Source organism: Oncorhynchus nerka, linkage group LG11, assembly GCF_034236695.1.
Source record: "Oncorhynchus nerka isolate Pitt River linkage group LG11, Oner_Uvic_2.0, whole genome shotgun sequence".
In the NCBI taxonomy this organism is placed as follows: Eukaryota; Metazoa; Chordata; class Actinopteri; order Salmoniformes; family Salmonidae; genus Oncorhynchus; species Oncorhynchus nerka.
Genome location: NC_088406.1, coordinates 27168735 through 27195422, shown reverse-complemented (window position 1 = coordinate 27195422; position 26688 = coordinate 27168735). Strand labels below are relative to the sequence as shown.

The 26688-nt window shown below is 42.3% G+C and overlaps 1 protein-coding gene and 1 pseudogene across 1 annotated transcript; both read right to left on the bottom strand.

The window, feature by feature from the left end:
- Positions 1–298: 298 nt before the first annotated feature.
- On the bottom strand, positions 299–4925 carry LOC115115927 (small ribosomal subunit protein mS23-like). Its single transcript, XM_029644407.2, has 5 exons — positions 4759–4925; positions 4270–4449; positions 4097–4174; positions 3856–3979; positions 299–1096 (listed from the first exon to the last, which is right to left on the bottom strand). The coding sequence occupies exons 1-5, from the start codon at positions 4800–4802 to the stop codon at positions 965–967; spliced, it is 558 nt and encodes a 185-aa protein (XP_029500267.1). The 5' UTR covers positions 4803–4925; the 3' UTR covers positions 299–964.
- A 595-nt stretch (positions 4926–5520) lies between these two features.
- On the bottom strand, positions 5521–26431 carry LOC115115929 (nitric oxide synthase, inducible-like; annotated as a pseudogene).
- Positions 26432–26688: the final 257 nt, after the last annotated feature.

Here is a 26688-nt window from a genome sequence, read left to right as displayed (position 1 = left end):
AGATGTTACCTTGCATTTCTTTTAATGTGGCACCTGTGATGCTTATTTACTCATCCCCAGTCGGCTGATGTGGTTATGTGCTCAGTGGTATTTCTCTGAAGCAATACGGCATTAATATCTCCATTTCATCCCAGAAGCTCAGGCAGCAGACACTGCTGAATTAGACTGTCACAGCAGCAAATGGAGAATGCAAGATCAACACTCACTCACAGCTTGCTTGTCTTGCATGAGTGTTCTACAGCGTGACTGAAAGATAACGGAGGGTGAGCGACAGAGGAAAAATGGAAAAGAGGCCACATTCTAGAATATATATAATTACTTTACTGATCACTTGGTGCCAATCGATAATCACAGCGATGTCACCTATCAACAGGGGTGGCCTGTCGAAAGTCAAAGCACACTGCAACGTAAGCATCATCTTGCAAGTGAACACTCAAGAGTTCAGTAGGACACAGTATATATTACACACACTGAATATGCATTTACAGCCTTATGCATAACATCAGTCTTACAAGGTTCCAGACCAGAAATGTACAATAACTTGGAATCCTACACATTACCGGTCAAAAACCTACAGTCAAGATAGAGGGTTGTGAAACCTGCCCAGGCCCACCCAGAAACACTGAACAAGAAATCTTTCTTGTTGATCCATTGTTCAGAAAGTCTGGACTGAGAAGTATCAGTCTAGTGTTGGACAGATACTGAAAGTCCCTTTTTAGTCAGTGGAGGTGGATGGTTGGTTCCATCAGTAAAGGCTGCTGAGGGGAGGACGGCTCATAATGCCTGGATCGGAGCAAATGGAATGGCATTAAACACATGGAAACCATGTGTTTGATGTATTAGATAACATTCCACTTAATAAGCTCCAGCCATTACCACAAGCCCCCCCCTCAATTAAGTTGCCACCAACCTCCTGTGGGTTCCATCTAGGTAAAGAGTGTGGTTGAAGCCATGTTGCAGAGGCCTACTGTGGAGTCACTGGTGCTTGTGTCTCTTCTCCTGGTGTCGGTGTTTCGCCAGGTGCATCTGTCTGCAGTTCCGCCAGCATGTCAGTCAGCTTCATGCCCAACACTGGATCCCTGGTCGCTGACGCCACCTGCAGGTCAATCGGCAAAAGTGCAGCCATTGTTACAAAGAGAAGGTCTCAAGTTTGTAAGTGATTAGTATATACACTATACAGGACCATTCAAAGGTTGACAGCCCTACTCCTACTTCCAGGGCTTTTCTTTATTTTTGCATTGTAGAATAATAGTGAAGACATCAAAACTATGAAATAACACATATGGATTCATGTAGTAACCAAAAAATATTAGCCACCCTTTGCCTTGATAAAAGATTTTAACACTCGTGGCATTCTCTCAACAAGCTTCATGAGTTGCATTTCAATTAACAGGTGTTAATTGTTAAAAGTTAATTTGTACAATGTCTTTCCATAATGTGTTTGAGCCAATCAGTTGTGTTGTGACAAGGTATGGGTGTTATACAGAAGATTTGGTCAAATCCATATAAGTCCATATTACGGCAAGAAAAGCTCAAATAAGGAAAGAGAAGTGACAGTCCATCATTACTTTAAGACATGGTCAGTCAATCTGTAAAATTTCAAGAACATTGAAAGTTTCTTCAAGTGCAGTCACAAAAACCATCAAGCGCTATGATGAAACTGGCTCTCATGTGGACCGCCACAGGAAAAGGAAGACCCAGAGTTACCTCTGCAGCAGAGGATACGTTCATTAGAGTTACCAGTCTCAGAAATTGCAGCTCAAATAAATGCTTCAAGTAACAGACTTCTCAACATCAACTGTTTAGAGACTGCGTGAATCAGGCCTTCATGGTCGAATTGCTGCAAAGAAACCCCTACCAAAGGACACTAATAATAAGAAGAGACTTGCTTGGGCCAAGAAGCAAGAGCAATGGACATTAGACCTGTGGAAATCTATCCTTTGGTCTGATTAATCCAAATTTGAGATTTATGGTTCCAACCGCCATGTCTTTGTTTGACGTAGAGTAGGTGAACGGATGATCTCCGCATGTGTGGCTCCCACCGTGAACCATTGAGGAGGATGTGTGATGGTGTGGGGGTGCTTTGCTGGTGACACTGTCAGTGATTTATTTAGAATTCAAGGCACACTTTACCAGCATGACTACCACAGCATTCTGCAGCAACACGCCGTCCCATCTGGTTTGCGCTTAGTGGGACAATCACCCAACACTTCCATACTGTGTAAGGGCTATTTGACCAAGAAGGAGAGTGATGGAGTGCTGCATCAGACAACCTGGCATTCACAATCACCCGGCCTTAAGCCAATTGAGATGGTTTGGGATGAGTTGGACCACAGAGTGAAAGAAAAGCAGCCAACAAGTGTTTAGCATATGTGGGAACTTCAAGACTGTTGGAAAAGCATTCCAGGTGAAGCTGGTTGAGAGAATACCAAGCATGTGCAAATCTGTCATCAAGGCAAAGGGTGGCTACTTGGAAGAATCTCAAATACATTGATTTGTTTAACACTTTTTTGGTTACTACATGATTCCATGTGTGTTATTTCATAGTTTTGATGTCTTCACTATTATTCGACAATATAGAAAATAGTTTAAAAATAAAGAAATACCCTTGAACGAGTAGGTGTTTCAAAACTTTTGACAGTTACTGTATATGCAAAAGTTAACACTTCAAATTAGTAGATTCAACTATTTCAGCCACACCTGTTGCTGTATAAAATTGAGCACCAGTCATGCAATCTCCATAGACAAACATTGGCAGTAGAATGGCCTTACTGAAGAGCTCAGTGACTTTCAACGTGGCATTGTCATAGATCGTCACCTTTCCAATAATTTAGTTCGTCAAATTTCTGCCCTGCTAGAGCTGCCACGATCAACTGGAGTTCTGTTATTGTGAAGTGGAAACGTCTAGGAGCAACAACGGCTCAGCTGCAAAGTGGTAGGCCACACAAGCTCTTGGAACAGGGCCACCGAGTACTGTGAAGCGCGTAAAATTTGTCTGTCCTCAGTTGCAAAACTCCCTACCGAGTTCCAAACTGCCTCTAGAAACAACATCAGCACAACTTAGTCGGGAGCTTAATGAAATGGGTTTCCATAGCCGAGCAGCCATACACAGGCCTAAGATCACCATGGGCAATGCAAAGTGTCAGCTGGAGTGGTGTAAAGCTCACCGCCATTGGACTTTGGAGCAGTGGAAACTTTTCTCTGGAGCGATGAATCACGCCTCACCATCTGGCAGACCGACGGATGAATATGGGTTTGGTGGATGCCAGGAGAATGCTACCTGCCACAATGCATAGTGCCAACTGTACTGAGGTTGTTTTTCATGGTTCGGGCTATGCCCCTTAGTTCCAGTGAAGGGAAATGTTAACGCTACAGCATACAATGACATTGTAGATGATCGTGTGCTTTCAACTTTGTGGCTACAGTTTGGGGAAGGCCCAATCCTGTTTCAGCATGACAATGCCCCGGTGCACAAAGTGAGATCCATACAGAAATGGTTTGTCGAGATCGGTGTGGAAGAACTTGACTGCACAGAGCCCTGACTTCAACCCCACCCAACACTTTTGGGATGAATTGGATCACCGACTGCGAGCCAGGCCTAATCGCCCAACATCAGAGCCCATCCTCACTAATGCTCTTGTAGCTGAATGGAAGCAAGTCCCCGCAGCAATGTTCCAACATCTAGTGGAAAACATTTAATACTCCATATTACTGCCCATGATTTTGAAATGAGATGTTCGATGAGTACGTGTCCACATTCTTTTGGTCATGTAGTATGTCTGTCTATAGAGTATTTGGGAAACAGGCAGTCGGCATTAAAATTATTGAGTTGTATCATTTGAACAGTCTACTCACCACAGGACCACCCCTCCTCCTTAATACTAAGCCCTCAGCAAGGAGAGCTTTCCCAGTCTCCTCAAACAGGGACTGTTTCTCCAGCTCTCCCCAGCTCTCTAACTCTGTATACTTCTCCACAAACCTACACGAAGGAAGAAAAAAAACACACTTTATAGAACTGCAGAAGTTAGGATCCAGCATTGTAGGAGGAATCCTAAAACTTGATGAACCTATGATCAATGTGATTTATTGCCCATACCTTTGGCATGTTGAAACAAAGTTGGATTTGGTGAGATCAAAAGCTCTGGGCCCTGTTCCATACACCTCATAGAATTTCCTGGGACAGAGACCAATGCTGATCAACACATGTATATTTCTAACAGCTTTTGAATGGCAGTAAAAAGCTTAAGGCAACCCGTTTAATTAGCTTACGCTCTGATTTCATCCTCTCTGTAGAAGATGTCAGGCACAGCCTCTTCTTTCTTCCCATAGATCTTGGCCACTGGTCTGACATAAAGTGGGTCTTTCTTGGGTGGAAAGGCCTTGTATACATCATACCAAATGGGCTTGTCAGACTGTTTGACAACTCCAGAACGCATAAGATCTCTGACTCTGAAAATGAAACCAGTGAGTCAGCAGCAAAAATGTAAACAATGGAGCAAATGCATTCTCAATTTCACATGCAGAGCTAGACTAGCTAGCTAACGTTAGAATGTATATTATTCGGAACCATAGCCTTGATAGCATGGACTACCAGTTGCTGAAAAGACACGCCCACACCAAATAAAATTGTATCTAGCTAACCTTAGCTAGAAAACTCTAAAGGGTCTAGAAAACTAGATAGCATCCTCCAGTAACCTTGAATAACAGAAATTAAGCTGGCTAACGTTAGCTAGCTAGCAACACGACATTTTGACCTACCGCGTGAACACTGTTCCGAATTTTTCAAGTCGACTTCCAGCCATAATGGACTTCAATTTAACTACACTATGCGCGTAAAATGCAGCTAGGTAATTATCCAGTAAACTCAAAGATCATAGTTAGCAAACACCAACTACAGGGCCTCTTTTCACGAGCATGGACGACCACCACTTCCGCAAGTTATTTCTGCAGGGATAATCTGCACTGTAAAAACATGGGGCGCGTTCCAGATCATCTACATTTCAAGCGCTGCAGGCACGGATATTCTTCTTCTATGATATCATGGCGGTCAGCAAACAATCATGTAAATGCATGCCGCCACCTACTGTGCTGGAATGTACGCTCAATCATGATCTGCCCAATTCTGAACTACCATGAAAATTAAATAAAAAACATATAAATCCCTACTAACTTCTACCAGAAACACCAGCCCTGACATTAGGCCCACTTACTACAGGAGCAGCCATGGAAGCTCCATCATTCCACACTGTAGTTACACCAATCTGTTTTACAGCCTCTGCATACGATACATCATGACTAATTAAATATCTCTGAGCCTCTCTAGCCTCTCTCTGTACTTTCCCAGGCAGAAGCTCCTCAAACCTCAGCAGCACGGATAGGCTTTTGGTTCTTTGACCTTCTTGGGGTCACTGATACTCTAAACCAGAGGCTTACAAGAAGGCTTCAACTACAATGATTATGTAATATTATTTTTATTCAAAATGAGTAAAACACATTTGGATTACAAGCATATTCCCATGATGTATAATTCAGATTCAACAATCCCACATTATATTATATTGTACAAACACTATATATATTTATCACCTGTGCATCTATAATCTATCTTTAATATCATGACGTGAATGTAAATGTTCAAATCAAATCAAATCAAATTTTATTTGTCACATACACATGGTTAGCAGATGTTAGTGCGAGTGTAGCGAAATGTTATAATCATCTCTCTGAAATATACTTACCGTGCTTTAAAAATAAAGTGAAAACAGTGAAAGTGGGTACATTTTCAAGCAGTGGGCCAAAGGATGGCTAGCTGGTTTGTTGGGGACCACCAACAGCTACCAACATGTTCCAAAGTGACAATCCTAATCTATCAACAAAAACAAAAACAGGGCATCACAAGCATAGAGGAAAATGCATGGTATGTGTAGATCTTTCTCCATCCCGATCACCTCACTTTTGAAACTGGGCTCCAAAAATGTCCTCATGGTACCTCTTCTGAATCTTCAAATAAAGAAACAAACATACAAACCATAAAAGCATTGTAAAACATTGTCCACTTACTACAGTATTGGAACTAGATTAAGAGGAAACATGGCATTCATATTAGTTTTCATATTAATGATTGAGAGGAAAGTGAACCAACCTTTAGTTGGGCTAGGTGTTCTCCTGCCTGTGTGAGGGTAATGCCAAGCTGGCTGCTCAGAATCTCCTGTACTGCTAGAGTAACTCCCTGGGCCATGTTCACACCCCCGCACACGTAGAAGTGACCCTCCTTCTGGTGCAACACACTCAGCACCTCCCCTGCCATCTTCTCCCTCAGGACATCCTGGACATAGATCTGCTGACACACAGAGGTCAAAGGTTAGGAATAGGAGGCACAGTACAGGGAGATGTTACGCTTCAACCTTCACTTGAATCACAAGCCAATCAGGTTCAATCAAGCTTTTGATTGAAAAGCTTACTCAGTACATGATTTCTTTCAAAATGACAATGCAACAGTACCTTTGGGTGACCTGGCTGGCGGGAATATGTGGTTGTAACACTCTTCAGGACCCCTTGTCTTCTCATCTCCAGTGTCTCCTCTTTGTATAAATGGTCTGTCTCTGAACTCTGGCAGCCAAACACCAGGCTCATAGGACTTCCAGAGAACTCTGTCAAGACACAACCATAGCCCTTAAGGTCAGAGATTTTGTATCAACAGACACACAAACAGACATACAGACACACACACACATTTACATTTACATTTAAGTCATTTAGCAGACGCTCTTATCCAGAGCGACTTACAAATTGGTGCGTTCACCTTAAGACATCCAGTGGAACAGCCACTTTACAATAGTGCATCTAAATCTTTTAAGGGGGGGGGTGAGAAGGATTACTTTATCCTATCCTAGGTATTCCTGAAAGAGGTGGGGTTTCAGGTGTCTCCGGAAGGTGGTGATTGACTCCGCTGTCCTGGCGTCGTGAGGGAGTTTGTTCCACCATTGGGGGGCCAGAGCAGCGAACAGTTTTGACTGGGCTGCGCGGGAACTGTACTTCCTCAGTGGTAGGGACACACTACCTGGGTGTTTCATGTCATGTATCCGTTGTTGCCAGAAGCTTCGGAAGGGCGCAATGCCACTGCCAGCCCCCACCAGAATGACTGGAGTGCTGGGCTCTGCTGGGAGGTGGAACCCACCTGAACTGTAAACAATAACACAATCAGTTAGCTTCACTTGAAATGATCATCTCAATCATTATACTGGGGATAGGCTACAACCAAGCATTTGGTACAATTGGAGAATGTACCAGCCTACTGACATACAGTATGTTACAGTACGTTCTATACCTGTAGATGAAACATGTACCAGCCTACTGACATACAGTATGTTACAGTACGTTCTATACCTGTAGATGAAACATGTACCAGCCTACTGACATACAGTATGTTACAATATGTTCTATACCTGTAGATGAAACATGTACCAGCCTACTGACATACAGTATGTTACAGTACGTTCTATACCTGTAGATGAAACATGTACCAGCCTACTGACATACAGTATGTTACAGTACGTTCTATACCTGTAGATGAAACATGGTACCAGGTATCCTTTCTTAATGGTATCCAGCCAGGTTTGATCCAACTGATGTTACTTTCACAGCCAAGAGATAGCAGTTCAAATTCCTTTCAAAGCATTTGATAACTGATGTATTGTAATTTCTAAGTTGAGTCGCCCTGTCCTGTACCTTGGATAAGAATGTTTGCTAAGTGACCAAAATGTCAAATCTAATGTCCCATACCTTGTGTGTGATAGTTGAGCACCGTCAGGGTGAGATGTAGCTCATTGGGGTGGAGCTGAGGGGAGGAGCTGATGGAGTAGAGGCGGGGCTTGAGCAGGGGCAGCTGGCTGAGGAGGAAGGCTGCAGAGGGTTCTAAAGACGGGAACTCCTCCAGGACTTCCAGGAAGTTGGGAACACGGAACATCTTCCAGGTCGTGTACTCCTGAGAGTCCTGACGGCAAATTAAGACAGAAGCTAAATAACGAGAAAAATATCTGTTTATATTATTTTTTGGAAAGTGCATAGGCTTACATGGTTATATGTATGAAACATAGTATTTTCTCCAATTCTATACAATTCCAAAGGGTGGTAGGTTAAAGGATTTTCTTTCATGATTTCTCATTTTTATTTCAAGAGACAATAATGAACACTACAGTAGTCCTTGAGACAAACAGAAGTTACCTTTGCCAAGGTCAGCAGACGCTGGCAGTGTCCCTCCTGTCTTGCCAGCTGAGAGTGCTTGTGGAGGAGGTTCTGACAGGGGGGCGTGGTCACATCCAGGAAGTAGGTAAGCGCCTGCTGGGATGCGTCTGACAGTCTGCCAGTTTTTCTCATCATCTGTTGGGAAATCGAAATGCAGAGTAATTTTAACAGTGTCCATTTTTTGAAGATGATGTCTTCCTGAAAAGAAATCTGATTTTACCGTGGTTACCTCAATCAGCACCATTATTACTGAATAGTGTTTTACCAAGGCAGGAGTCAGAGCGGTATTCCAGTCGTAGGCACTGGTTGGTTGGGGCTGTATGGGGAAGGAACTTTAGGATTCCAGCCACCAGTTGAGGGAGATTCCCTGGGAAAACACCAACATGGTCTCCTGGGGCAAAGTTCATGACCTCTGCACTTGTCTCCCTCTCCAGCTCCACCAGAATGGTGGACTGGCTAGAAACAAGAATGACAATGCTGAATTAAACCCTGACAAAATTGAGTCCTGTCAAAAGTGTTAAAAGTATTGCAACAATAACAATGCTAGTGGGTAAAATAAATTGTGTGGTAGAAGACAAGAAATTAACCTTGAATGGGGGCTCTGAAGATTCTGTCTCCTCTTCAGTTTCATGGGGAAGACAGTTTTAGAGTGAATGGTTGAAAGTGCTGCGAAAGAGAGGACAGTGAAAATCATCACGTACAACTGGCTGACTGAAATACAAGATTAGTTTATAATGCTTTATAGTGCTACACCAGTCCCTTGTCAAATGTCCATCCCCTGGCCCAGGTGTAGTACCTGTGATGTGGTCCTGGGAGCAGCTCTCCAGTGCTACGCGATATCTCAAAGGGTCCCAGGCCTCGCAGAGTCGCTCTGCCCCAGGGAGCTGCAGACTCAGCTGTCCCTGGATGTTGAACTCCTTATAGGCATCCTGGAAGCAGAGAAAGCGTGCTTAGGCTCAATTATTAAATACACTATGTAGATCAATATGATATGCAAATGCTTATCAGATTAAAGATCATAACAGGACTTTTTTGTAATGTTACTTGAGCATATAGTAGACATACCAGGAGTATGTTAATATGTATACTATAAAATACACTGAAAAAATGATCGTCAGCACGTAGCTAAGATCCACTTTTAAGCCAGAGAGCCATCCTTCCTTGTCTGCCTACCTTGAGAGCAGTGAGAGCCCAGGCAGAGAAGGCCTCTTCCTGTCCGTTCAGTTCATCCCCCTCTCCAGTGGGCGTCACCCGCTCTGCCCCCAGCTCCTCCAGCTTGGCATCCACGGCATGGGCGAAAGCACAGAACTGTGGGTACATCCTCGAGCCCAGTCCATGGTTTCCATGTGTTTGATGCCATTCCATTCGCTCCGTTCCAGACAATATTATGAGCTTCCCTCAGCAACCTCCACTAATGTACATGTACAGCACAGTACGGAGAGGGCAATGCAGAGAAAAATGCTTGAGATACTACTTACCTTAACTTGTTCCTGAGATACTGCAAGGAGAAAAGCTGCTTCTTGAAACTCTAGAGAAATAAATATTAACATGTGGTGAATATTTAGACATTACATTATATTACATTATATTATTGTTAATATCTTCAAAATACAGAAACACACCTCTCCATTTCCAGGGGAGTCTCCATTCCCAAATGTGCTTGTTACCACAACCAGAAGGCTCTCCTGTTCCATGTCACTGAAGTTATAGTCCTCCATACAGAGCAACTTTGAAGATATACAGAGCAGCTTTAGTTTGTAAAATATCTGGGAAATTCTGCATTTTGAGCACAGTAGTGACTTAAGACATCAACAGATTGTACAAGCACATCTACTAGCTAACTCCCCATTGCTTGTTCTGTAAATTAACTCTAAATGAGCTCAATATAGTCCTCACATAAATTTAGGTTCCAATTAAACTAGAGTTTTACATTGATAAACAGTGCTTAACACACACAAATGCCCTGAAGCATATTAGCCTGAGGCAGTAGGCCCCCTATCATCCTTCATAGAGATGAGATGGATCTCCTACCCTACAGTTGAAGGCACAGTTTAGCATGGAGTTCAGTCTCTGGGCCAATGTCTGTGATTTCCCTGTTTCAGTAGCGTACAGGACAGTGCAACGCACCCTGTTAGACAGCACTCTGCTCATAAGGCTTGAAGAAAAGAGAGCCGCCCTATAGGAGGGAACCAGCCATGAATTATAATACTTTGTAATGCATTATGAGCATGGTTTCACTCAACCTCAACCATTATGTGCATTTATAGCTATGGCAATAATATGATTAGGACTGCATTCTAATTTATAACACATCATGACTGTGTTCATAAAGCATTACAGATATGGGTGTCATAGTCCATGTAAGATTACCTGGCCACTGCTTTGAAGCTGATCTGTTGCTTCCTCAGGCACATCTCCCCATTTCTCCAGACATGGGTCGTCCAGGGGTCAGGCTTCAAACAACAACAACAGTTACAGATGATCATTCAGCAACTGCCCTGTTGCCCTGGTGGAGCTTAACCAGATGAATGACATATACTATGCACAGTACAAGATGGTGTCTCAGTATCTACCTGGTAGTAGAAGAAGGGAGAGAGGATGTAGTTGACCATCTCCTGGTGGAAGACAGGTGTGAGAGAGCCAGACATGGGAGGAACCAGCCAGGCCCAGTCTGCAGGGCAGCCGCCACGCAGCCGGAACTCTGTCTCCATGCGCATCATAAAGGAATCGGCTGCAGAGTGGTGGTCTGTGATGGTCACGTTGTTCTTCTACATCGTACAGTAATGAGACAAAAGGAGTACATTTATCTCAAGGAAAACTCCAGTTGATGGCTGAATAGTTGTAGCATCCTCTGGCTAAATATTATGGGATGGAAGTATCTTATTTAAAATTGTAGGTATTAAAAAAACAAATTATGTAACAAAACAACAACAGCAACAACAACAACATAACTTGGGATATCAAATCAAATCAAATGTATTTATATAGCCCTTCGTACATCAGCTGATATCTCAAAGTGCTGTACAGGCTGTGAAAATCTATTGGGAAAAACATCTTTTGGGAAAAACATGCCTTTGGATTGATCCTGTACACATGAAAATCATAGGTTACCTGGAAACTGTATATGACTGCAACATTGATGGTCACCAAGGCCTGGTCCTTCCACAGTGAGGACAGCTTGTGTGTCTCCAGGCCCATCCTGCGACCAACTTCCTGTACGGACAGGAAGCCAAAACATCTACAATCATTGCATCATTATCAAGTCAGCCAGGGTTGTGTTGCAGAGGTATGAAACAAGAAAACATTTTTAAACAGAAAATTATATTTTTGGTTATTCCAGACGAGGTTTCCTCCTACATTTCAAAATGTGGGCTACTCTTGCTGAGCATGACCCTGTGCTGTAGCCATGGTGAGTACCTGTGAAAGTGAGCCTTACCTCCAAGACGTTATAACGCTGATAGTCACAGAAATCCCTCACACCAATTTCAGTGCCCATGTACCAGCCATTAAAGGGACAGGCTGGGAATTCAAGTCCACCAATCTCCATCAGCATGTTGGACACCGTAGGCAGAGCATACCACTTCAGTCCTAGGTCTTGGAACCACTTATACCTAATGAGGAAAGATCAACACAATATATCTGATAATAATATATAAAAGAGCATGCCCAAAAACACCACCACTAGGATAGATGTGATTAGTTTCTATAGTGAATCATTCAGTCCTCAATGTGACACCTTTTTCATACAGAATGAGTTACGCACACACACAGTTGACGTGTTCACTCTACCAAAGGTGCTTGAAACACTTGACTCAACTCAGTATTGTGTCCAGTGAAACAAATGAAGGACCACTTTGGAGTGGTTAGACATTTAAATAAAATAAAATGGTACAGGTCATTGGGCCCTCCTAGACCTGGCTTTGGGAAACTATTTGGATAAAGGAATGTGCTGCGTAGTTCAGTTCTATAGAGCTCTTCACTCTCTCCTATTCAGCTCTGTTCCTCAAGACAGAGGATTTTAAAACCTTTTCTATAGTTCAAACTCTTGAGTGACTGGGGGCAATGGTTTGATTTTACCCAGGCAGCTACATAAAACATTGATTTAATTAGATAACTCCTACTTAAAAACATCACCATGGCTATGGAGGCATGATGCTCTGAATACTATGTGTCTCTGATGAATTCAATCAATGGCAAATCTAGTATGGAATCAAACGGATTTGCATACACATGTGTCATAACATAACTGGACACCACTTTTGTAGCGGTATCGTAACCAATGAATGTCGTTGTATGCAGTGGAATAGCTATGATGACTCTCTGCAGGCTTAACATCGTATTTGTTCTCAAAAGTGTGTTTACACAATCATCCAATAGAAACGAGGCTAAAGTCACTCACTGAGGGTGTTCCATGGGAACCTCCAGGATCAGGTGTGGAGGGATTTCATAAAGGTCTGGGTCCTCCCCATTGACCTGCAGGACTAGTGGCAATACATCGAAGAGGCCGTACTGAGGTTTCCATCCAAGCCGGATACAGATCTTTAAGAACACAGCACAAAAGTAACAGCAACTTTAAAAATGTATATTTTCAAACAAAGACATACAGTATGTGAGCCTGTTTGAATGTATGTTATTGAAATAGCTGGGTGGATCCTGGTGGCTATAGCTACTTTATATAGTACCTCAGTGAATTCTGCACTGGATGGGTCTCCCTGGATACTGCCATCAGGCATCTGATAACCTGCATACTTCACCAGCTGGCTGTTCCACACCTGGAAATCTCGCATGTCTTCCTTTCTCAGAGGGAAGACGGTAATCGCAGACCTGAAATAAATAAGACAGAAGAAAGAATAAGATATGTATTAACAGACAAACTGAAATAAGAAGGAGCTTGTGAAACTGGCCCATAACAGAGTGAATGTCCTACAGCAGGGTTCCCCAATAGGCAGCCCATTGGCAATTTTATTTCCAGAGAAAATAAATAACAAATTGCCTAATAATTTAGTTGTTGACATAAAATACAAAAATCTAGGAAATCAGCTCAAAGTGATTTTAATAAAAAAACATATTAACCAATATGCCTCTCAAAGGGGGGTAGTTAGGAAGAGTCCAAGGGGCCTTAAAAAATGATGAGAACATTAGGTAAAAAAAATTCCATATTAAATTAATAACCTATCATCATTAATATATTATATTACTTACAATGTACTAATAACTAATAAAAGTAACGGTTTCTTTATCTTTTCTTGTTTTTGGCAAAAAGTAAACATCCAGAGAGCCTCTGTATCCCCCCTCCAAAACGAAAAGAAAGACAGGAAAGAGAACAGAAAGGGCGACAGTATGTCACCCAATGTTTCACAAAGGAAGGTGGGTGAAGTCCGTGAGTGGTGGAAATTAACCTGATAGCTTAGTCCATATTGAAATAGGCTACTTTTGCTCCCCTAACATTAGTTACTTAATATCTTCACAGAAAATTCTGAGTGTTTACATTTCGCTCCTCTTTTAGCCCACATTTAATCAATGTTGGCAAACGTTTAGCAAGCCATTCATAATAAATCAGTTGTCCCTCCCCCTACCTGGTGCCAGGCCCAACAGATGCAGCTTCAGGTTCAGCAGCCATGTCTCCCCATCCCCATATCCCTGAACCAGCCCTACTCCCAACTGAAGAAGGAGGTGAGCAGCATTGTGTTGAATGACATGTCAGTTGGCATAATTGCAGGTACTGCAATGCATTGAGAAGAGGAATGTGATTCTCCAGTCAGGAAAAATCTCACTTGACACAGAGGCAGCCAATATCAGAGCCTTAAAGGAAGAGATGCAGGCTCTTAGAGATGAATGGGAGTCTCTCCTGTCTGAGGCAACACGGATTGCTATGCAAATAGCTGTTGTACCTCAAGTAAGCAAGGAACACAGCTGCCAGAGGAAAAGGAAGAGATTCCATGATGAGACCTCTCAAGAGGAGACGGCTCAGGGCAGTGCAGCAACGGTGTTTCGGAATAGTGTTTTTTACTGCTATTGACAAACATCAGAAGTGACTTGGACACTAGGTTCCACACCACTGCAGAAATTGTAGAATACTTTTCTGCTGTTCTGAAAGTTGGGCAGATTAGTGAGGATAAAGTCCCTTCTGTGTGCCAACCACTGACCATGAAGTATTCCAGAGATCTTACACCTGAGTTTCAACATGAAGTAAGACACCTGAACACTGTATATGCTGCCACTTTCCCCCCTAACTTGTCCCCTCTTGGTCTCCTGAATGCAATTTGTAAGATGCAGCTGCAAAGCATTGTTGGAGAAGTGTGCATTGCTTTACGTATATTTTGCACACTGCCTGTGAGTGTTGCTGGTGGTGAGAGCTTTCAGTAAGATAAAACTGATTTTAAAAACTATTTGTGGTCCACTATGTCCCAGGACAGGTTTTGCAGTCTTGCCATGCTGTCCATTGAAAGTCAGTTAGCTAGAAAGCTGGACTTCAAAGACTTGATCAGGGACTTTGCTAGCAAGAAGGCTCGGCGCTGGGCTCTTGGTGAGTAAGGCTGAGCAAGGGCCAGTGATAATTGTTAAATGGCATGGCTATAGATATTGGATCACTCCACACATGATGCCCACAGGCTGAGAACAAGACTGAGAACAAGATATATCTCAAAGGAATGGCTGGATTGCCATAAAATTTGTTGTGCACAATCAAGACCAAGTGGAAGAAACCTATTGATTTGGTGACTACCTGACCTTTCCTCTAGCGCCACCATCAGGCCTTTTCATTTCCATTTTGTTTTCCATTTCCCCTTTTACAGTTGCTTATTTTCTAGTTGGTAGGTATACTTAGTTTAAAAAATTGGCTGCTGATTTTATTATTTTATTTGTTATACCATTCTATAGATGATAATGTTATTTTTTTTAATTGAAGAGGTTAATGTATATTTATTTTAAGTTATTCATTAATGTTAAGAGAATTTTCCATTCAAGAATTTTACCATTAAAATTACATTTAGACTGTAAAATATTTCTTATAGACGGGTGTTTCAGTTGTTTGGACTTTTTTATTTATTTATTTTATTTCACCTTTATTTAACCAGGTAGGCTAGTTGAGAACATGTTCTCATTTACAACTGCGACCTGGCCAAGATAATGGTCTATCAATAATCAGATCAGTAGCATGACCAGGCCAACCAGATCAGTAACATCATTTGCATGACCATACCAACTTCATCCCTAGGCTGGATGGGCGAGATGCCCAGAACCCTGCCCCCTCGCCTTTATGATGGAGCACATCACCTGAGGTATGCCTAATTGAATCTGGTTAGGTTCCAACACATTGTTTAGCAATCCCCATTTTAGAACAACAACATTGCATGCCCACAGATCAATATGCAGTGTACAAACTATTCATAACTATGTTCCGGCCCCTGACCATCCCTTCAAGGAAAAATCGGCCTATAGCTGAATGTAATTGGGGATCCCTGACCTACAGTATTGTTTCACGGAGTAAAGGGTTGAAGGTCTAAGTCAAGTGCAATAAATAACACATGAGACAGGAGTATTAGTATAATTACTTTTACATTGGTGCATTTACATGTTAGTATTTTAGCAGATGTTGTTATCCAGAGCGACGAACAGTTAGTGGGACAGATCTGTAGTTTACATTTGACACATTTCTAACTTCATACAGGGTTGATCTTTACTCAGTGTTTTCTGCCCTCTGCCTCATTACCTCATACTTCTCTATCCTTTCTAGTTTCACAAAGAATGCTGCAGTAGTTAGGCTACCTCAGAAAGTAGGGCTGTTGGTCACCTAGGCCTAGATTCAATCGGTGTCGAAACGTGATTTTAAATCGAAAGGCAATCTTCCCGCATTCGCAGAGACTGCATTCACGTAAACACTGCATATGATCTCTCAATTGAAAATGACCTTATAGTTTCAATCGCGCTATAACGCAGATGTTTGGATTGAAACAAGTCCCTGCTCTTTGTCCCAACTCTTTGTTTACCTTAGGTTTCCTCCATTTGTGGCAAACTGTGAGTGTTCGCACAGAGACTTGAACATATCCTGAGTAGTATTGCACTTTCTGGCATCAAACACCTGCAGAACAATCCAAGAAACATATTGGTGAGTATTGGTTAAGTGGGACACCAAGCAAAGCTTTATAATGGATATATTTAAATGTGTACAATAACATAACATTTAAGTCATTTAGCAGACGCTCTTATCCAGAGCGACTTACAAATTGGTGCTTTCACCTTATGACATCCAGTGGAACAGCCACTTTACAATAGTGCATCTAGGTCTTTTAAGGGGGGGGAGGGTGAGAAGGATTACTTTATCCTATCCTAGGTATTCCTTAAAGAGGTGGGGTTTCAGGAAGGTGGTGATTGACTCCGCTGTCCTGGCGTCGTGAGGGAGTTTGTTCCACCATTGGGGGGCCAGAGCAGCGAACAGTTTTGACTGGGCTGAGCGGGAACTGTACTTCCTCAGTGGTAGGGAGGCGAGCAGGCCAGAGGTGGATGAACGCAGTGCCCTTGTTTGGGTGTAGGGCCTGATCAGAGCCTGGAGGTACTGAGGTGCCGTTCCCCTCACAGCTCCGTAGGCAAGCACCATGGTCTTGTAGCGGATGCGAGCTTCAACTGGAAGCCAGTGGAGAGAGCGGAGGAGCGGGGTGACGTGAGAGAACTTGGGAAGGTTGAACACCAGACGGGCTGCGGCGTTCTGGATGAGTTGTAGGGGTTTAATGGCACAGGCAGGGAGCCCAGCCAACAGCGAGTTGCAGTAATCCAGACGGGAGATGACAAGTGCCTGGATTAGGACCTGCGCCGCTTCCTGTGTGAGGCAGGGTCGTACTCTGCGGATGTTGTAGAGCATGAACCTACAGGAACGGGCCACCGCCTTGATGTTATTTGAGAACGACAGGGTGTTGTCCAGGATCACGCCAAGGTTCTTAGCGCTCTGGGACGAGGACACAATGGAGTTGTCAACCGTGATGGCGAGATCATGGAATGGGCAGTCCTTCCCCGGGAGGAAGAGCAGCTCCGTCTTGCCGAGGTTCAGCTTGAGGTGATGATCCGTCATCCACACTGATATGTCTGCCAGACATGCAGAGATGCGATTCGCCACCTGGTCGTCAGAAGGGGGAAAGGAGAAGATTAATTGTGTGTCGTCTGCATAGCAATGATAGGAGAGACCATGTGAGGTTATGACAGAGCCAAGTGACTTGGTGTATAGCGAGAATAGGAGAGGGCCTAGAACAGAGCCCTGGGGGACACCAGTGGTGAGAGCACGTGGTGAGGAGACGGATTCTCGCCACGCCACCTGGTAGGAGCGACCTGTCAGGTAGGACGCAATCCAAGCGTGGGCCGCGCCGGAGATGCCCAACTCGGAGAGGGTGGAGAGGAGGATCTGATGGTTCACAGTATCGAAGGCAGCCGATAGGTCTAGAAGGATGAGAGCAGAGGAGAGAGAGTTAGCTTTAGCAGTGCGGAGCGCCTCCGTGATACAGAGAAGAGCAGTCTCAGTTGAATGACTAGTCTTGAAACCTGACTGATTTGGATCAAGAAGGTCATTCTGAGAGAGATAGCGGGAGAGCTGGCCAAGGACGGCACGTTCAAGAGTTTTGGAGAGAAAAGAAAGAAGGGATACTGGTCTGTAGTTGTTGACATCGGAGGGATCGAGTGTAGGTTTTTTCAGAAGGGGTGCAACTCTCGCTCTCTTGAAGACGGGAGGGACGTAGCCAGCGGTCAGGGATGAGTTGATGAGCGAGGTGAGGTAAGGGAGAAGGTCACCGGAGATGGTCTGGAGAAGAGAGGAGGGGATAGGGTCAAGCGGGCAGGTTGTTGGGCGGCCGGCCGTCACAAGACGCGAGATGTCATCTGGAGAGAGAGGGGAGAAAGAGGTCAGAGCACAGGGTAGGGCAGTGTGAGCAGAACCAGCGGTGTCGTTTGACTTAGCAAACGAGGATCGGATGTCGTCGACCTTCTTTTCAAAATGGTTGACGAAGTCATCTGCAGAGAGGGAGGAGGGGGGGGAGGGGGAGGAGGATTCAAGAGGGAGGAGAAGGTGACAAAGAGCTTCCTAGGGTTAGAGGCAGATGCTTGGAATTTAGAGTGGTAGAAAGTGGCTTTAGCAGCAGAGACAGAGGATGAAAATGTAGAGAGGAGGGAGTGAAAGGATGCCAGGTCCGCAGGGAGGCGAGTTTTCCTCCATTTCCGCTCGGCTGCCCGGAGCCGATTCAATTGGTGTGAAGTCATTGTGGGCGTGGCATCCCGTGTAATGACATGTCTCTAAAGTCATAATGGTAAGTCAAATGACATAGGATTCTAAGACAAATAATGTTTAACTTGTAAAAAATTAAGAAAGGATATTCAGCTTTTCGTTACAACGTATTTTGTAAATGTAAATCAAAATCACTGTAAATGGTTATTTTACTACTTTCACCTTTTTAGAATATTTGCCTACGTCCAAACTGGGACACCCTGTTACTGTCAAACTGGGACACCCTGTTACTGTCAAACTGGGACACCCTGTTACTGTCAAACTGGGACACCCTGGGACACCCTGTTACTGTCAAACTGGGACACCCTGTTACTGTCAAACTGGGACACCCTGTTACTGTCAAACTGGGACACCCTGTTACTGTCAAACTGGGACACCCTGTTACTGTCAAACTGGGACACCCTGTTACTGTCAAACTGGGACACCCTGTTACTGTCAAACTGGGACACCCTATTACTGTCAAACTGGGACACCCTGTTACTATCAAACTGGGACACCCTGTTACTGTCAAACTGGGACACTCTGGGACACCCTGTTACTGTCAAACTGGGACACTCTAGGCCATTTTAAGGCAGTTTTTTCCCCGGTAGATTATGAAATACATGTTGTTTTCTTAACAGAAATCAATTTTCTAAATAGGATTAAATGAAAGATATTACCTCACCAACATAAAAAAATTCTAGCTAGCTACAGTATATTCATAACAGGTAATATGATGACTAAAACACTTTATTTTGCTGTATTTGACGCTGGTGACAATAAAACAGTCATTGACATGTTTGAGGGGTGAGGTCTTAATAGTTTCATTCTACAAAATGTCCACTAGAGAGTAGTTTGAAGCTGGTGTACCAAACCGAAAGTAAAAGACAAAAAACATTTGGGGAAGAACTGGAAGCATTACAATAGCGCACATAGAACAGATCTACCACTTGCTCTCAGGTAGAATGATGGATCTATAACTCACATTTCTACGTACATTTTTTGGGTTGGGTTGCCCAAAAAGATACATATTGCCACTTTAATGTTCCACAAAATGACATAAAGAATGTTTTAATACATTTAATTTGTATGAATAATTGAAGTTTATTATAAAAATATAGAAATTTCTCATATACTCTAATTTATTTTTCTTTACAATAAAGAATGAAGTGTCCCACTTTGAATACCAAGGTGTCCCAATTTGCCAGTATCTACAGAAAAATGTGGTCTCAGGACCATTTCTGTTTGAAGAAGAGCCATCCATCCTGTGTTATATTGTTTGGGTAGACTGAAATGAAAACAATGCCTTCTAATAATTTAAATTTAATATGTTATTAGTTATTGGTAGTTTTTAGATAAACTACTAATGCCATGTTTTAGTCCGCTGGAGAAAGTGAGTCATGCTCGCTGGGCTACATCGGGCTGTTAGGGACGCAGTGGGACATTTGAAGCAGAGGTCTGAATAGTTGGATTGGAAACGTTCTTTGACAGTTTCTGATTACTGTTGCTGGGTTTTATAGTTTAGGTAACACCAGTTAATTTGAGCATTAAGTTAATGTATTCTAACATTATAATCTGTTCCATTACGTGGAAAAATGTCCGGTCATTAAAGTGGATTGCAGTTTGAGTTTGAGTTTATTTTTACAGTCACAGTACACATTAATCAACGTTTCAGTAAGTTCCAGTTTTAGCCAGCAGGCTGATTTTCAACCGCAGTCCCTGGGCAGGTTATTCAAAACAATTAAAATAACAATACAGACAATCAATGAGCAGTGAGCACACGCAGAGCAACATAGAACAAGTATCACGTAGCACGCTGTCATGACGTTGGCCTCTTTGAGTATAGCAAGCCCATCCCCCTCTCCCTGCCTCCCCCTTTCCTCCTTCAACTAGGTTGCTGTGGTCAGAGAGACGTTGTAAATTCCTGAGAATCTCCTCATGGACACACAGTATAGAGAGAGTAGATTTTCATGGAGAACAAAGGAAATCCTTCCACCTCACAGAACTTGAGGTACGAACAAATTTCATGTTCCGGAGAAGGTATAAAAGATCGGTGAAGAATCCAGCTACGAACTGGTCCGTTTGTCACAACTTGGGGAAGCTCATGGGAGACGGTGTGGCCACATTACCATAACGCTGTTTATATAATAGCCTCAGATATGAGGTTTACATCTAATTGTTGTATAAGATGAATGAGTGAGTATGATACTGTTTGTATAATTGTGTAATATGATTTTGGACTGTTTAATGAAGAAAAATACATTTCCCTTTTGATTTGAACTAAATCAGAGGACCGCCCCTGTGCCCAGTTAGGGTCAGACATCCTGGGACAGCCCTCTTCGGCCCTTCCGAATAAAACCCCCACTCTGTTTTTTTTCGATCAACAGACCGAGCTTACCTCAATTACGAGATGGCTAAAGGTTGCAGACCATGTTTTTCTCCATTAGGAGGACAAAGGTTGTAGACCATTGCTGAATCTTTTAACCATACCATGTGGTTAAACTCTTAGACTATCGATGCCGACAGAATAAGAACAAGTATTTGATATTAATCACTAGTCTGCCACTAGGAATTCGGTATCATTGAATGCGAAGAACGACAACCGCCGAAACATCTATTCTATAACGAATGTCACTCTGAACAATCCCCTCTAACCACAACCGAGAAAGAGAGGGAGAGAGACGGACAATTCTACAAAAGAAATGAACTTTTCACCAGCGATCAAGACGACACACTGAGCGTAAATATATATATTGATTGCAATTGTTCCCAAATGAGTGAGCGGTCATGTGCAAAGGATTAGCATTTCAATTGTTATAATTATCAATTGTGTGTTGTCTTCTCAGTCAACCCCCACTTCCCTTTTGTATAACAAGCCGCCATGCCGGTTTAGCCCACTAGGGCACATTCTCCTATAATTTCAGGGTACCACATTTACCTTGTTTTTGTTTGTTTGTTTGTTTATGCATTTCTGTGAATTACTTAGTTAGTAATAAATAAATGGTTTAAGACAATTGATGTATGGATGACTCATAGTGAAGACTGGGTTCGTGCAGATAACCAACCAATTTACGACGTTTGGAATGAGACTAACGTGAGGTAAAGTAAATAATTCATTTATTCGAAAGACTAATTGTTCAGATAAAATATCTGAAAAGTTATTTTAGGAAATGATAACTTTGTAATCTGAATATTTTTCCTTGGTGCCCCGACTTCTTAGTAATTACAGTTACATGATTAATCATTCTTATTGCGTAATAACTAATTACAGAGAATCTTTGATAAAAACTATCAGTCTTCAGTTAATGATAGCAAAGACACAGCAACGTAAAAAGCAACAAAACAAAATACATAAGTGTTTCCACACCTCACCAGCTACAGACAACATGGAAAGCATACCAAGGCCCATACCAAGGCCCATACCAAGGCCCATACCAAGGCCCATACCATGGTCCAAACATGCTAAGACAGTGGTGAAGAGGGCACGATAAAACCTTTTCCCCCTCAGGAGACTGAAGAGATTTGGCATGGGTCCTCAGATCCTCAAAAGGTTCAAAAGCTGCACCATCGAGAGCATCCTGACCGGTTGCATCATCGCCTGGTATGGCAACTGCTCGGCATCTGACCGTAAGGCGCTACAGAGGGTAGTGTGAGCGGCCCAGTACATCACTGGGGCCAAGCTTCCTGCCATCTAGGACCTATATAATAGGCGGTGTCAGAGGAAAGCCCATAAAATTGTTAGAGACTCCTGTCACCCAAGTTATAGACTTTTTTCTCTGCTACCACACGGCAAGCGGTACCGGAGCACAGAGTCTAGGACCAAAAGGCTCCTCAACAGCTTCTACCCCCAAGCCATAAAACAGCTGAACAAATTAATAAAATCGCTACCGGACAATTTACATTGACCCCCCCTTTTGTACACTGCTGCTACTCGCTGTTTGTTTGTCATCTACGCATAGTCACTTCGCCCCCACCTACATGTAGAGGTTACCTCAACTAGCCTGTACCCCTGCACACTGACTCGGTACCGGTGCCCCCTGTATATAGCCTCGTTATTGTTATTCCTGTTGTGTTACTTTTTATTTGTACTTTTCATTTTAGTTTACTTGGTAAAAATGTTCTTAACTCTTCTTGAACTGCACTGTTGGTTAAGGGCTTGTAAGTAAGCATTTCACGGTAAAGTCTACACCTGTTGTATTTGGCGCATGTGACAAATAAAGTTTAATTTGATTTGAAACGGGTTAGGGATTGTTGATTGGCCTAGTCATGGGAAGCTCTCACAGAGAAAGCAGATTGACTAAAGGTGCTTTTCCTTAAGGGAACTATACAGTCACCTCTCATAGCAGACCTTGTAGATCTGCTGCCATAGGTTTGGGTTTTCTGTTTAACAAAAGTACTGAGTGGAGGGGGAGCCAGGCCATTTAGGATCTTGAATACAAGACATGCTTCGGTGTATTGCACAAGATTTTTCCAACTCATGAGCTCATGCTTCCTGAGGATGTAACAGTGATGATGGCTATTGGGCTTCCAATCAAGCACCCTGAGAGCCTGTTTGTAGACAGATTGAATGGGCTTTATTGTTGTACAGTAAGCTTGGGCCCAACTAGTCAAGCAGTTTGTTAAGTGGGGAAGCATCATAGATTTGAAGTACAGTTTTATCTTCCTCTGTAGTCAAACAATTCCGTATATATCAGAAATCAGCTAGGTTGAATTTGGTTATTTGAGTTACCTTTTTCACCTGCTTTTTAAAAGAGAGGTTGGAATCAAGTATGATGCCAAGGTACTTAAAATCAGATACCAGCTGTAGCTTTTCCCCTGACACATACACATCTGGCTCAGCGGCATCAGTTGCCCTCTTTGTGAGGAACATGCAGACTGGATTTTTAACGTTGAGATGTGAACATGAGTCACTGAGCCACTTTGTAACCTGGACCGTTACAGTAGTGAGTTCTTGTGCAGCTTGTTGTTTGCTCTTTGCATTCACATACACTACCGTTCAAAAGTTTGGGGTCACTTAGAAATGTCCTTGTTTTCCATGAAAACATACATGAAATGAGTTGCAAAATGAATAGGAAATATAGTCAAGATGTTGACAAGGTTCTAAATAATGATTTTTAATTGAAATAATAATTGTCCTTCAAACTTAGCTATCGTCAAAGAATCCTCCATTTGCAGCAATTGCAGCCTTGCAGACCTTTGGCATTCTAGTTGTCAATTTGTTGAGGTAATCTGAAGAGATTTCACCTCATGCTTCCTTGAAGCACCTCCCACAAGTTGGATTGGCTTGATGGGCACTTCTTACGTACCATACGGTCAAGCTGCTCCCACAACAGCTCAATAGGGTTGAGATCCGGTGATTGTGCTGGCTACTCCATTATCGAGAATACCAGCTGACTGCTTCTTCCCTAAATAGTTATTACATAGTTTGGAGCTGTGCTTTGGGTCATTGTCCTGTTGTAGGAGGAAACTGGCTCCAATTAAGCACTGTCCACAGGGTATGGCATGGCGTTGCAAAATGGAGTGATAGATAGCCTTCCTTCTTCAAGATCCCTTTTACCCTGTACAAATCTCCCACATTACCACCACCAAAGCACCCCCAGACCATCACATTGCCTCCACCATGTTTGACAGATGGTGTCAAGCACTCCTCCAGCATCTTTTCATTTTTTCTGCATCTCACGAATGTTCTTCTTTGTGATCCACACATCTCAAACTTAGATTTTTCTATCCATAACACTTTTTTTTTCCAGTCTTCCTCTGTCCAGTGTCTGTGTTCTTTTGCCCATCTTAATCTTTTCTTTTTATTGGCCAATCTGAGATATGGCTTTTTCTTTGCAACTCTGCCTTGAAGGCCAGCATCCCGGAGTCGCCTCTTCACTGTTGATGTTGAGACTGGTGTTTTGCAGGTAGTATTAATGAAGCTGCCAGTTGAGGACTTGTGAGGCGTCTGTTTCGCAAACTAGACACTCTAATGTACTTGTCCTCTTGCTCAGTTGTGCACTGGGGCCTCCCACTCCTCTTTCTATTCTGGTTCTCGCATGGAATAGCCTTCATTTCTCAGAACAAGAATAGACTGATGAGCTTCAGAAGAAAGTTCTTTGTTTCTGGCCCTTTTGAGCCTGTAATCGAACCCACAAATGCTGATGCTCCAGATACGCAACAAGTCTAAAGAAGGCCAGTTGTATGGCTTCTTTAATCAGTTTTCAGCTGTGCAAACATAATTGCAAAAGGGTTTTCTAATGATAAATTAGCCTTTTAAAATTATAAACTTGGATTAGCTAACACAACATGCCATTGGAACACAAGAGTGATGGTTGCTGATTATGGGCCTCTGTAAGCCTATGTAGACATTCCATTAAAAATCTGCCGTTTACAGCTACAATAGTCATTTACAACATTAACAATGTCTAAACTGTATTTCTGATCAATGTGATGTTATTTTAATGGAACGGTGGTGCAGTGTAGTGGAGTTCTTACGCTATTTAGAATGGTATCATGTTGGGGGTTAACACAATGGGGTGATTCTGTAAGGTGTTCCAGAAGGCATATTTTCATAAAGTGTCCCACTTTACCAATACTCACCCTCATTATTCATTAGGCTAATCTACACATAGAACATTACACATACGCCCATTTGCATGCATGAAAAACACATACAAGAATACAATAGATACTGATATTGATTCCTAAAAGATAATGAGAAACGGAAATGTATCTTCTGCCTTGTTAGTATGTTTTCTTACTTGTAAATTGGACCACTGAATCCTGCCGATGCATCTTGGGGCGTTCCTCCATGCTTGTCGAGCACCAAACACTAATTCGTCCATAGTCAGCGAATAAGTTCCACAGGAACCTATCTCCATAGCAACTTCCTCCAATCTGGCAAGGTGATGTTCAATTTTGGGGCTATGCATTTGAAATTAAATTAGGCTATGTGTAAATCATTGAAAACAAACAAATCATAAAATAGAGGGGATTTACATTTTTCCCATTGCAAAACTTTTGTAAGGCCCACATAGATGCTTCATAAATGATCTATAAGCAAATGTTTACAATAGGCTATAAAGGCTAACTGGCTTAAATATTTTCCCATACTGCCATAATTTATGAAGCACCTAAGAATACATTGTACAGTAAAGGCTTTATAAAGGCTCATAAATGAAGTACAGAAAATATAGGCTACAATCTATAAATGCCTAAAAGACATTAAACAATATTGCAGTTTTAAGCAACAGTGTGTCTTTTACAGATTCCGCACATGGGTTGAACCATTTTGGAGTAATAATAGTCATCGTCTTTAGAGAAGTATTACACTGAGGCCTATTACTTACATTTTGAAGGACTTGTAGTATTGGTTGATTAGGTCAATTGCCTGAGGTAGGATCTCAAGAGCAGTATCTTTGGGACAGCGCATTAGAGCCTTGGGAGTCATGACAGAACCTTCACAAACTTGTGATGTGCATTGTTGGTTCTGCATATGAAATAAAATAAGACAGTTTAAATTCAAATGTATTGCTTTATTTTATAGTGTTCAATCTTCACTGAAATAGAAAACACTCAAATTGAGGTGCGGCTTCATAATTTGAGCAAAAGAGCCAAGCAAATAAGTTGCGGTACTGTACCACGGCACACACAAAGCATCATAAACTGTAAACGCACCTTAACTGCCTGGTGGTGCAGCATATCATTGAGACTTGAGCCATCCTTCACGTTACGCACAGGTATAGACAACGGACACCTGCTTGCTCTTGTTTCCCACTATGGGATGAACATAGAGGAGAAATGGGTTTAACATATGTCGCTTGCTTTTAGCATATTTTCTAATTTTATTTCAACTGTAATCTCAATTCGTACCTTCTTTGGTTTAGTCTGGAGAGCTATTTTGGTTTCATCATCTTGAAGCACCATCTCCATAATTGTAAAATAAATGCAGTTCATTAACATTAACATACCCATTTATCTAAATAATTCAAACATTTGTAACCTATTAGATTGAAATGTATGTGCTTATATGCTATTTTGCTATGATTAAAATGTATTTTGAATTCCTTGGTAACAAAAAAACATGAATATTAAGTTTAATTAAACAATTTAAAGTTATAATGTGCTCAATAGCCTTCAGTGTTGTGGCATAAACTCTTTAAAACAATCTAATTTAAATTATATAATATCCCAGTATTTACTCTTACCTTCAGTCAGGT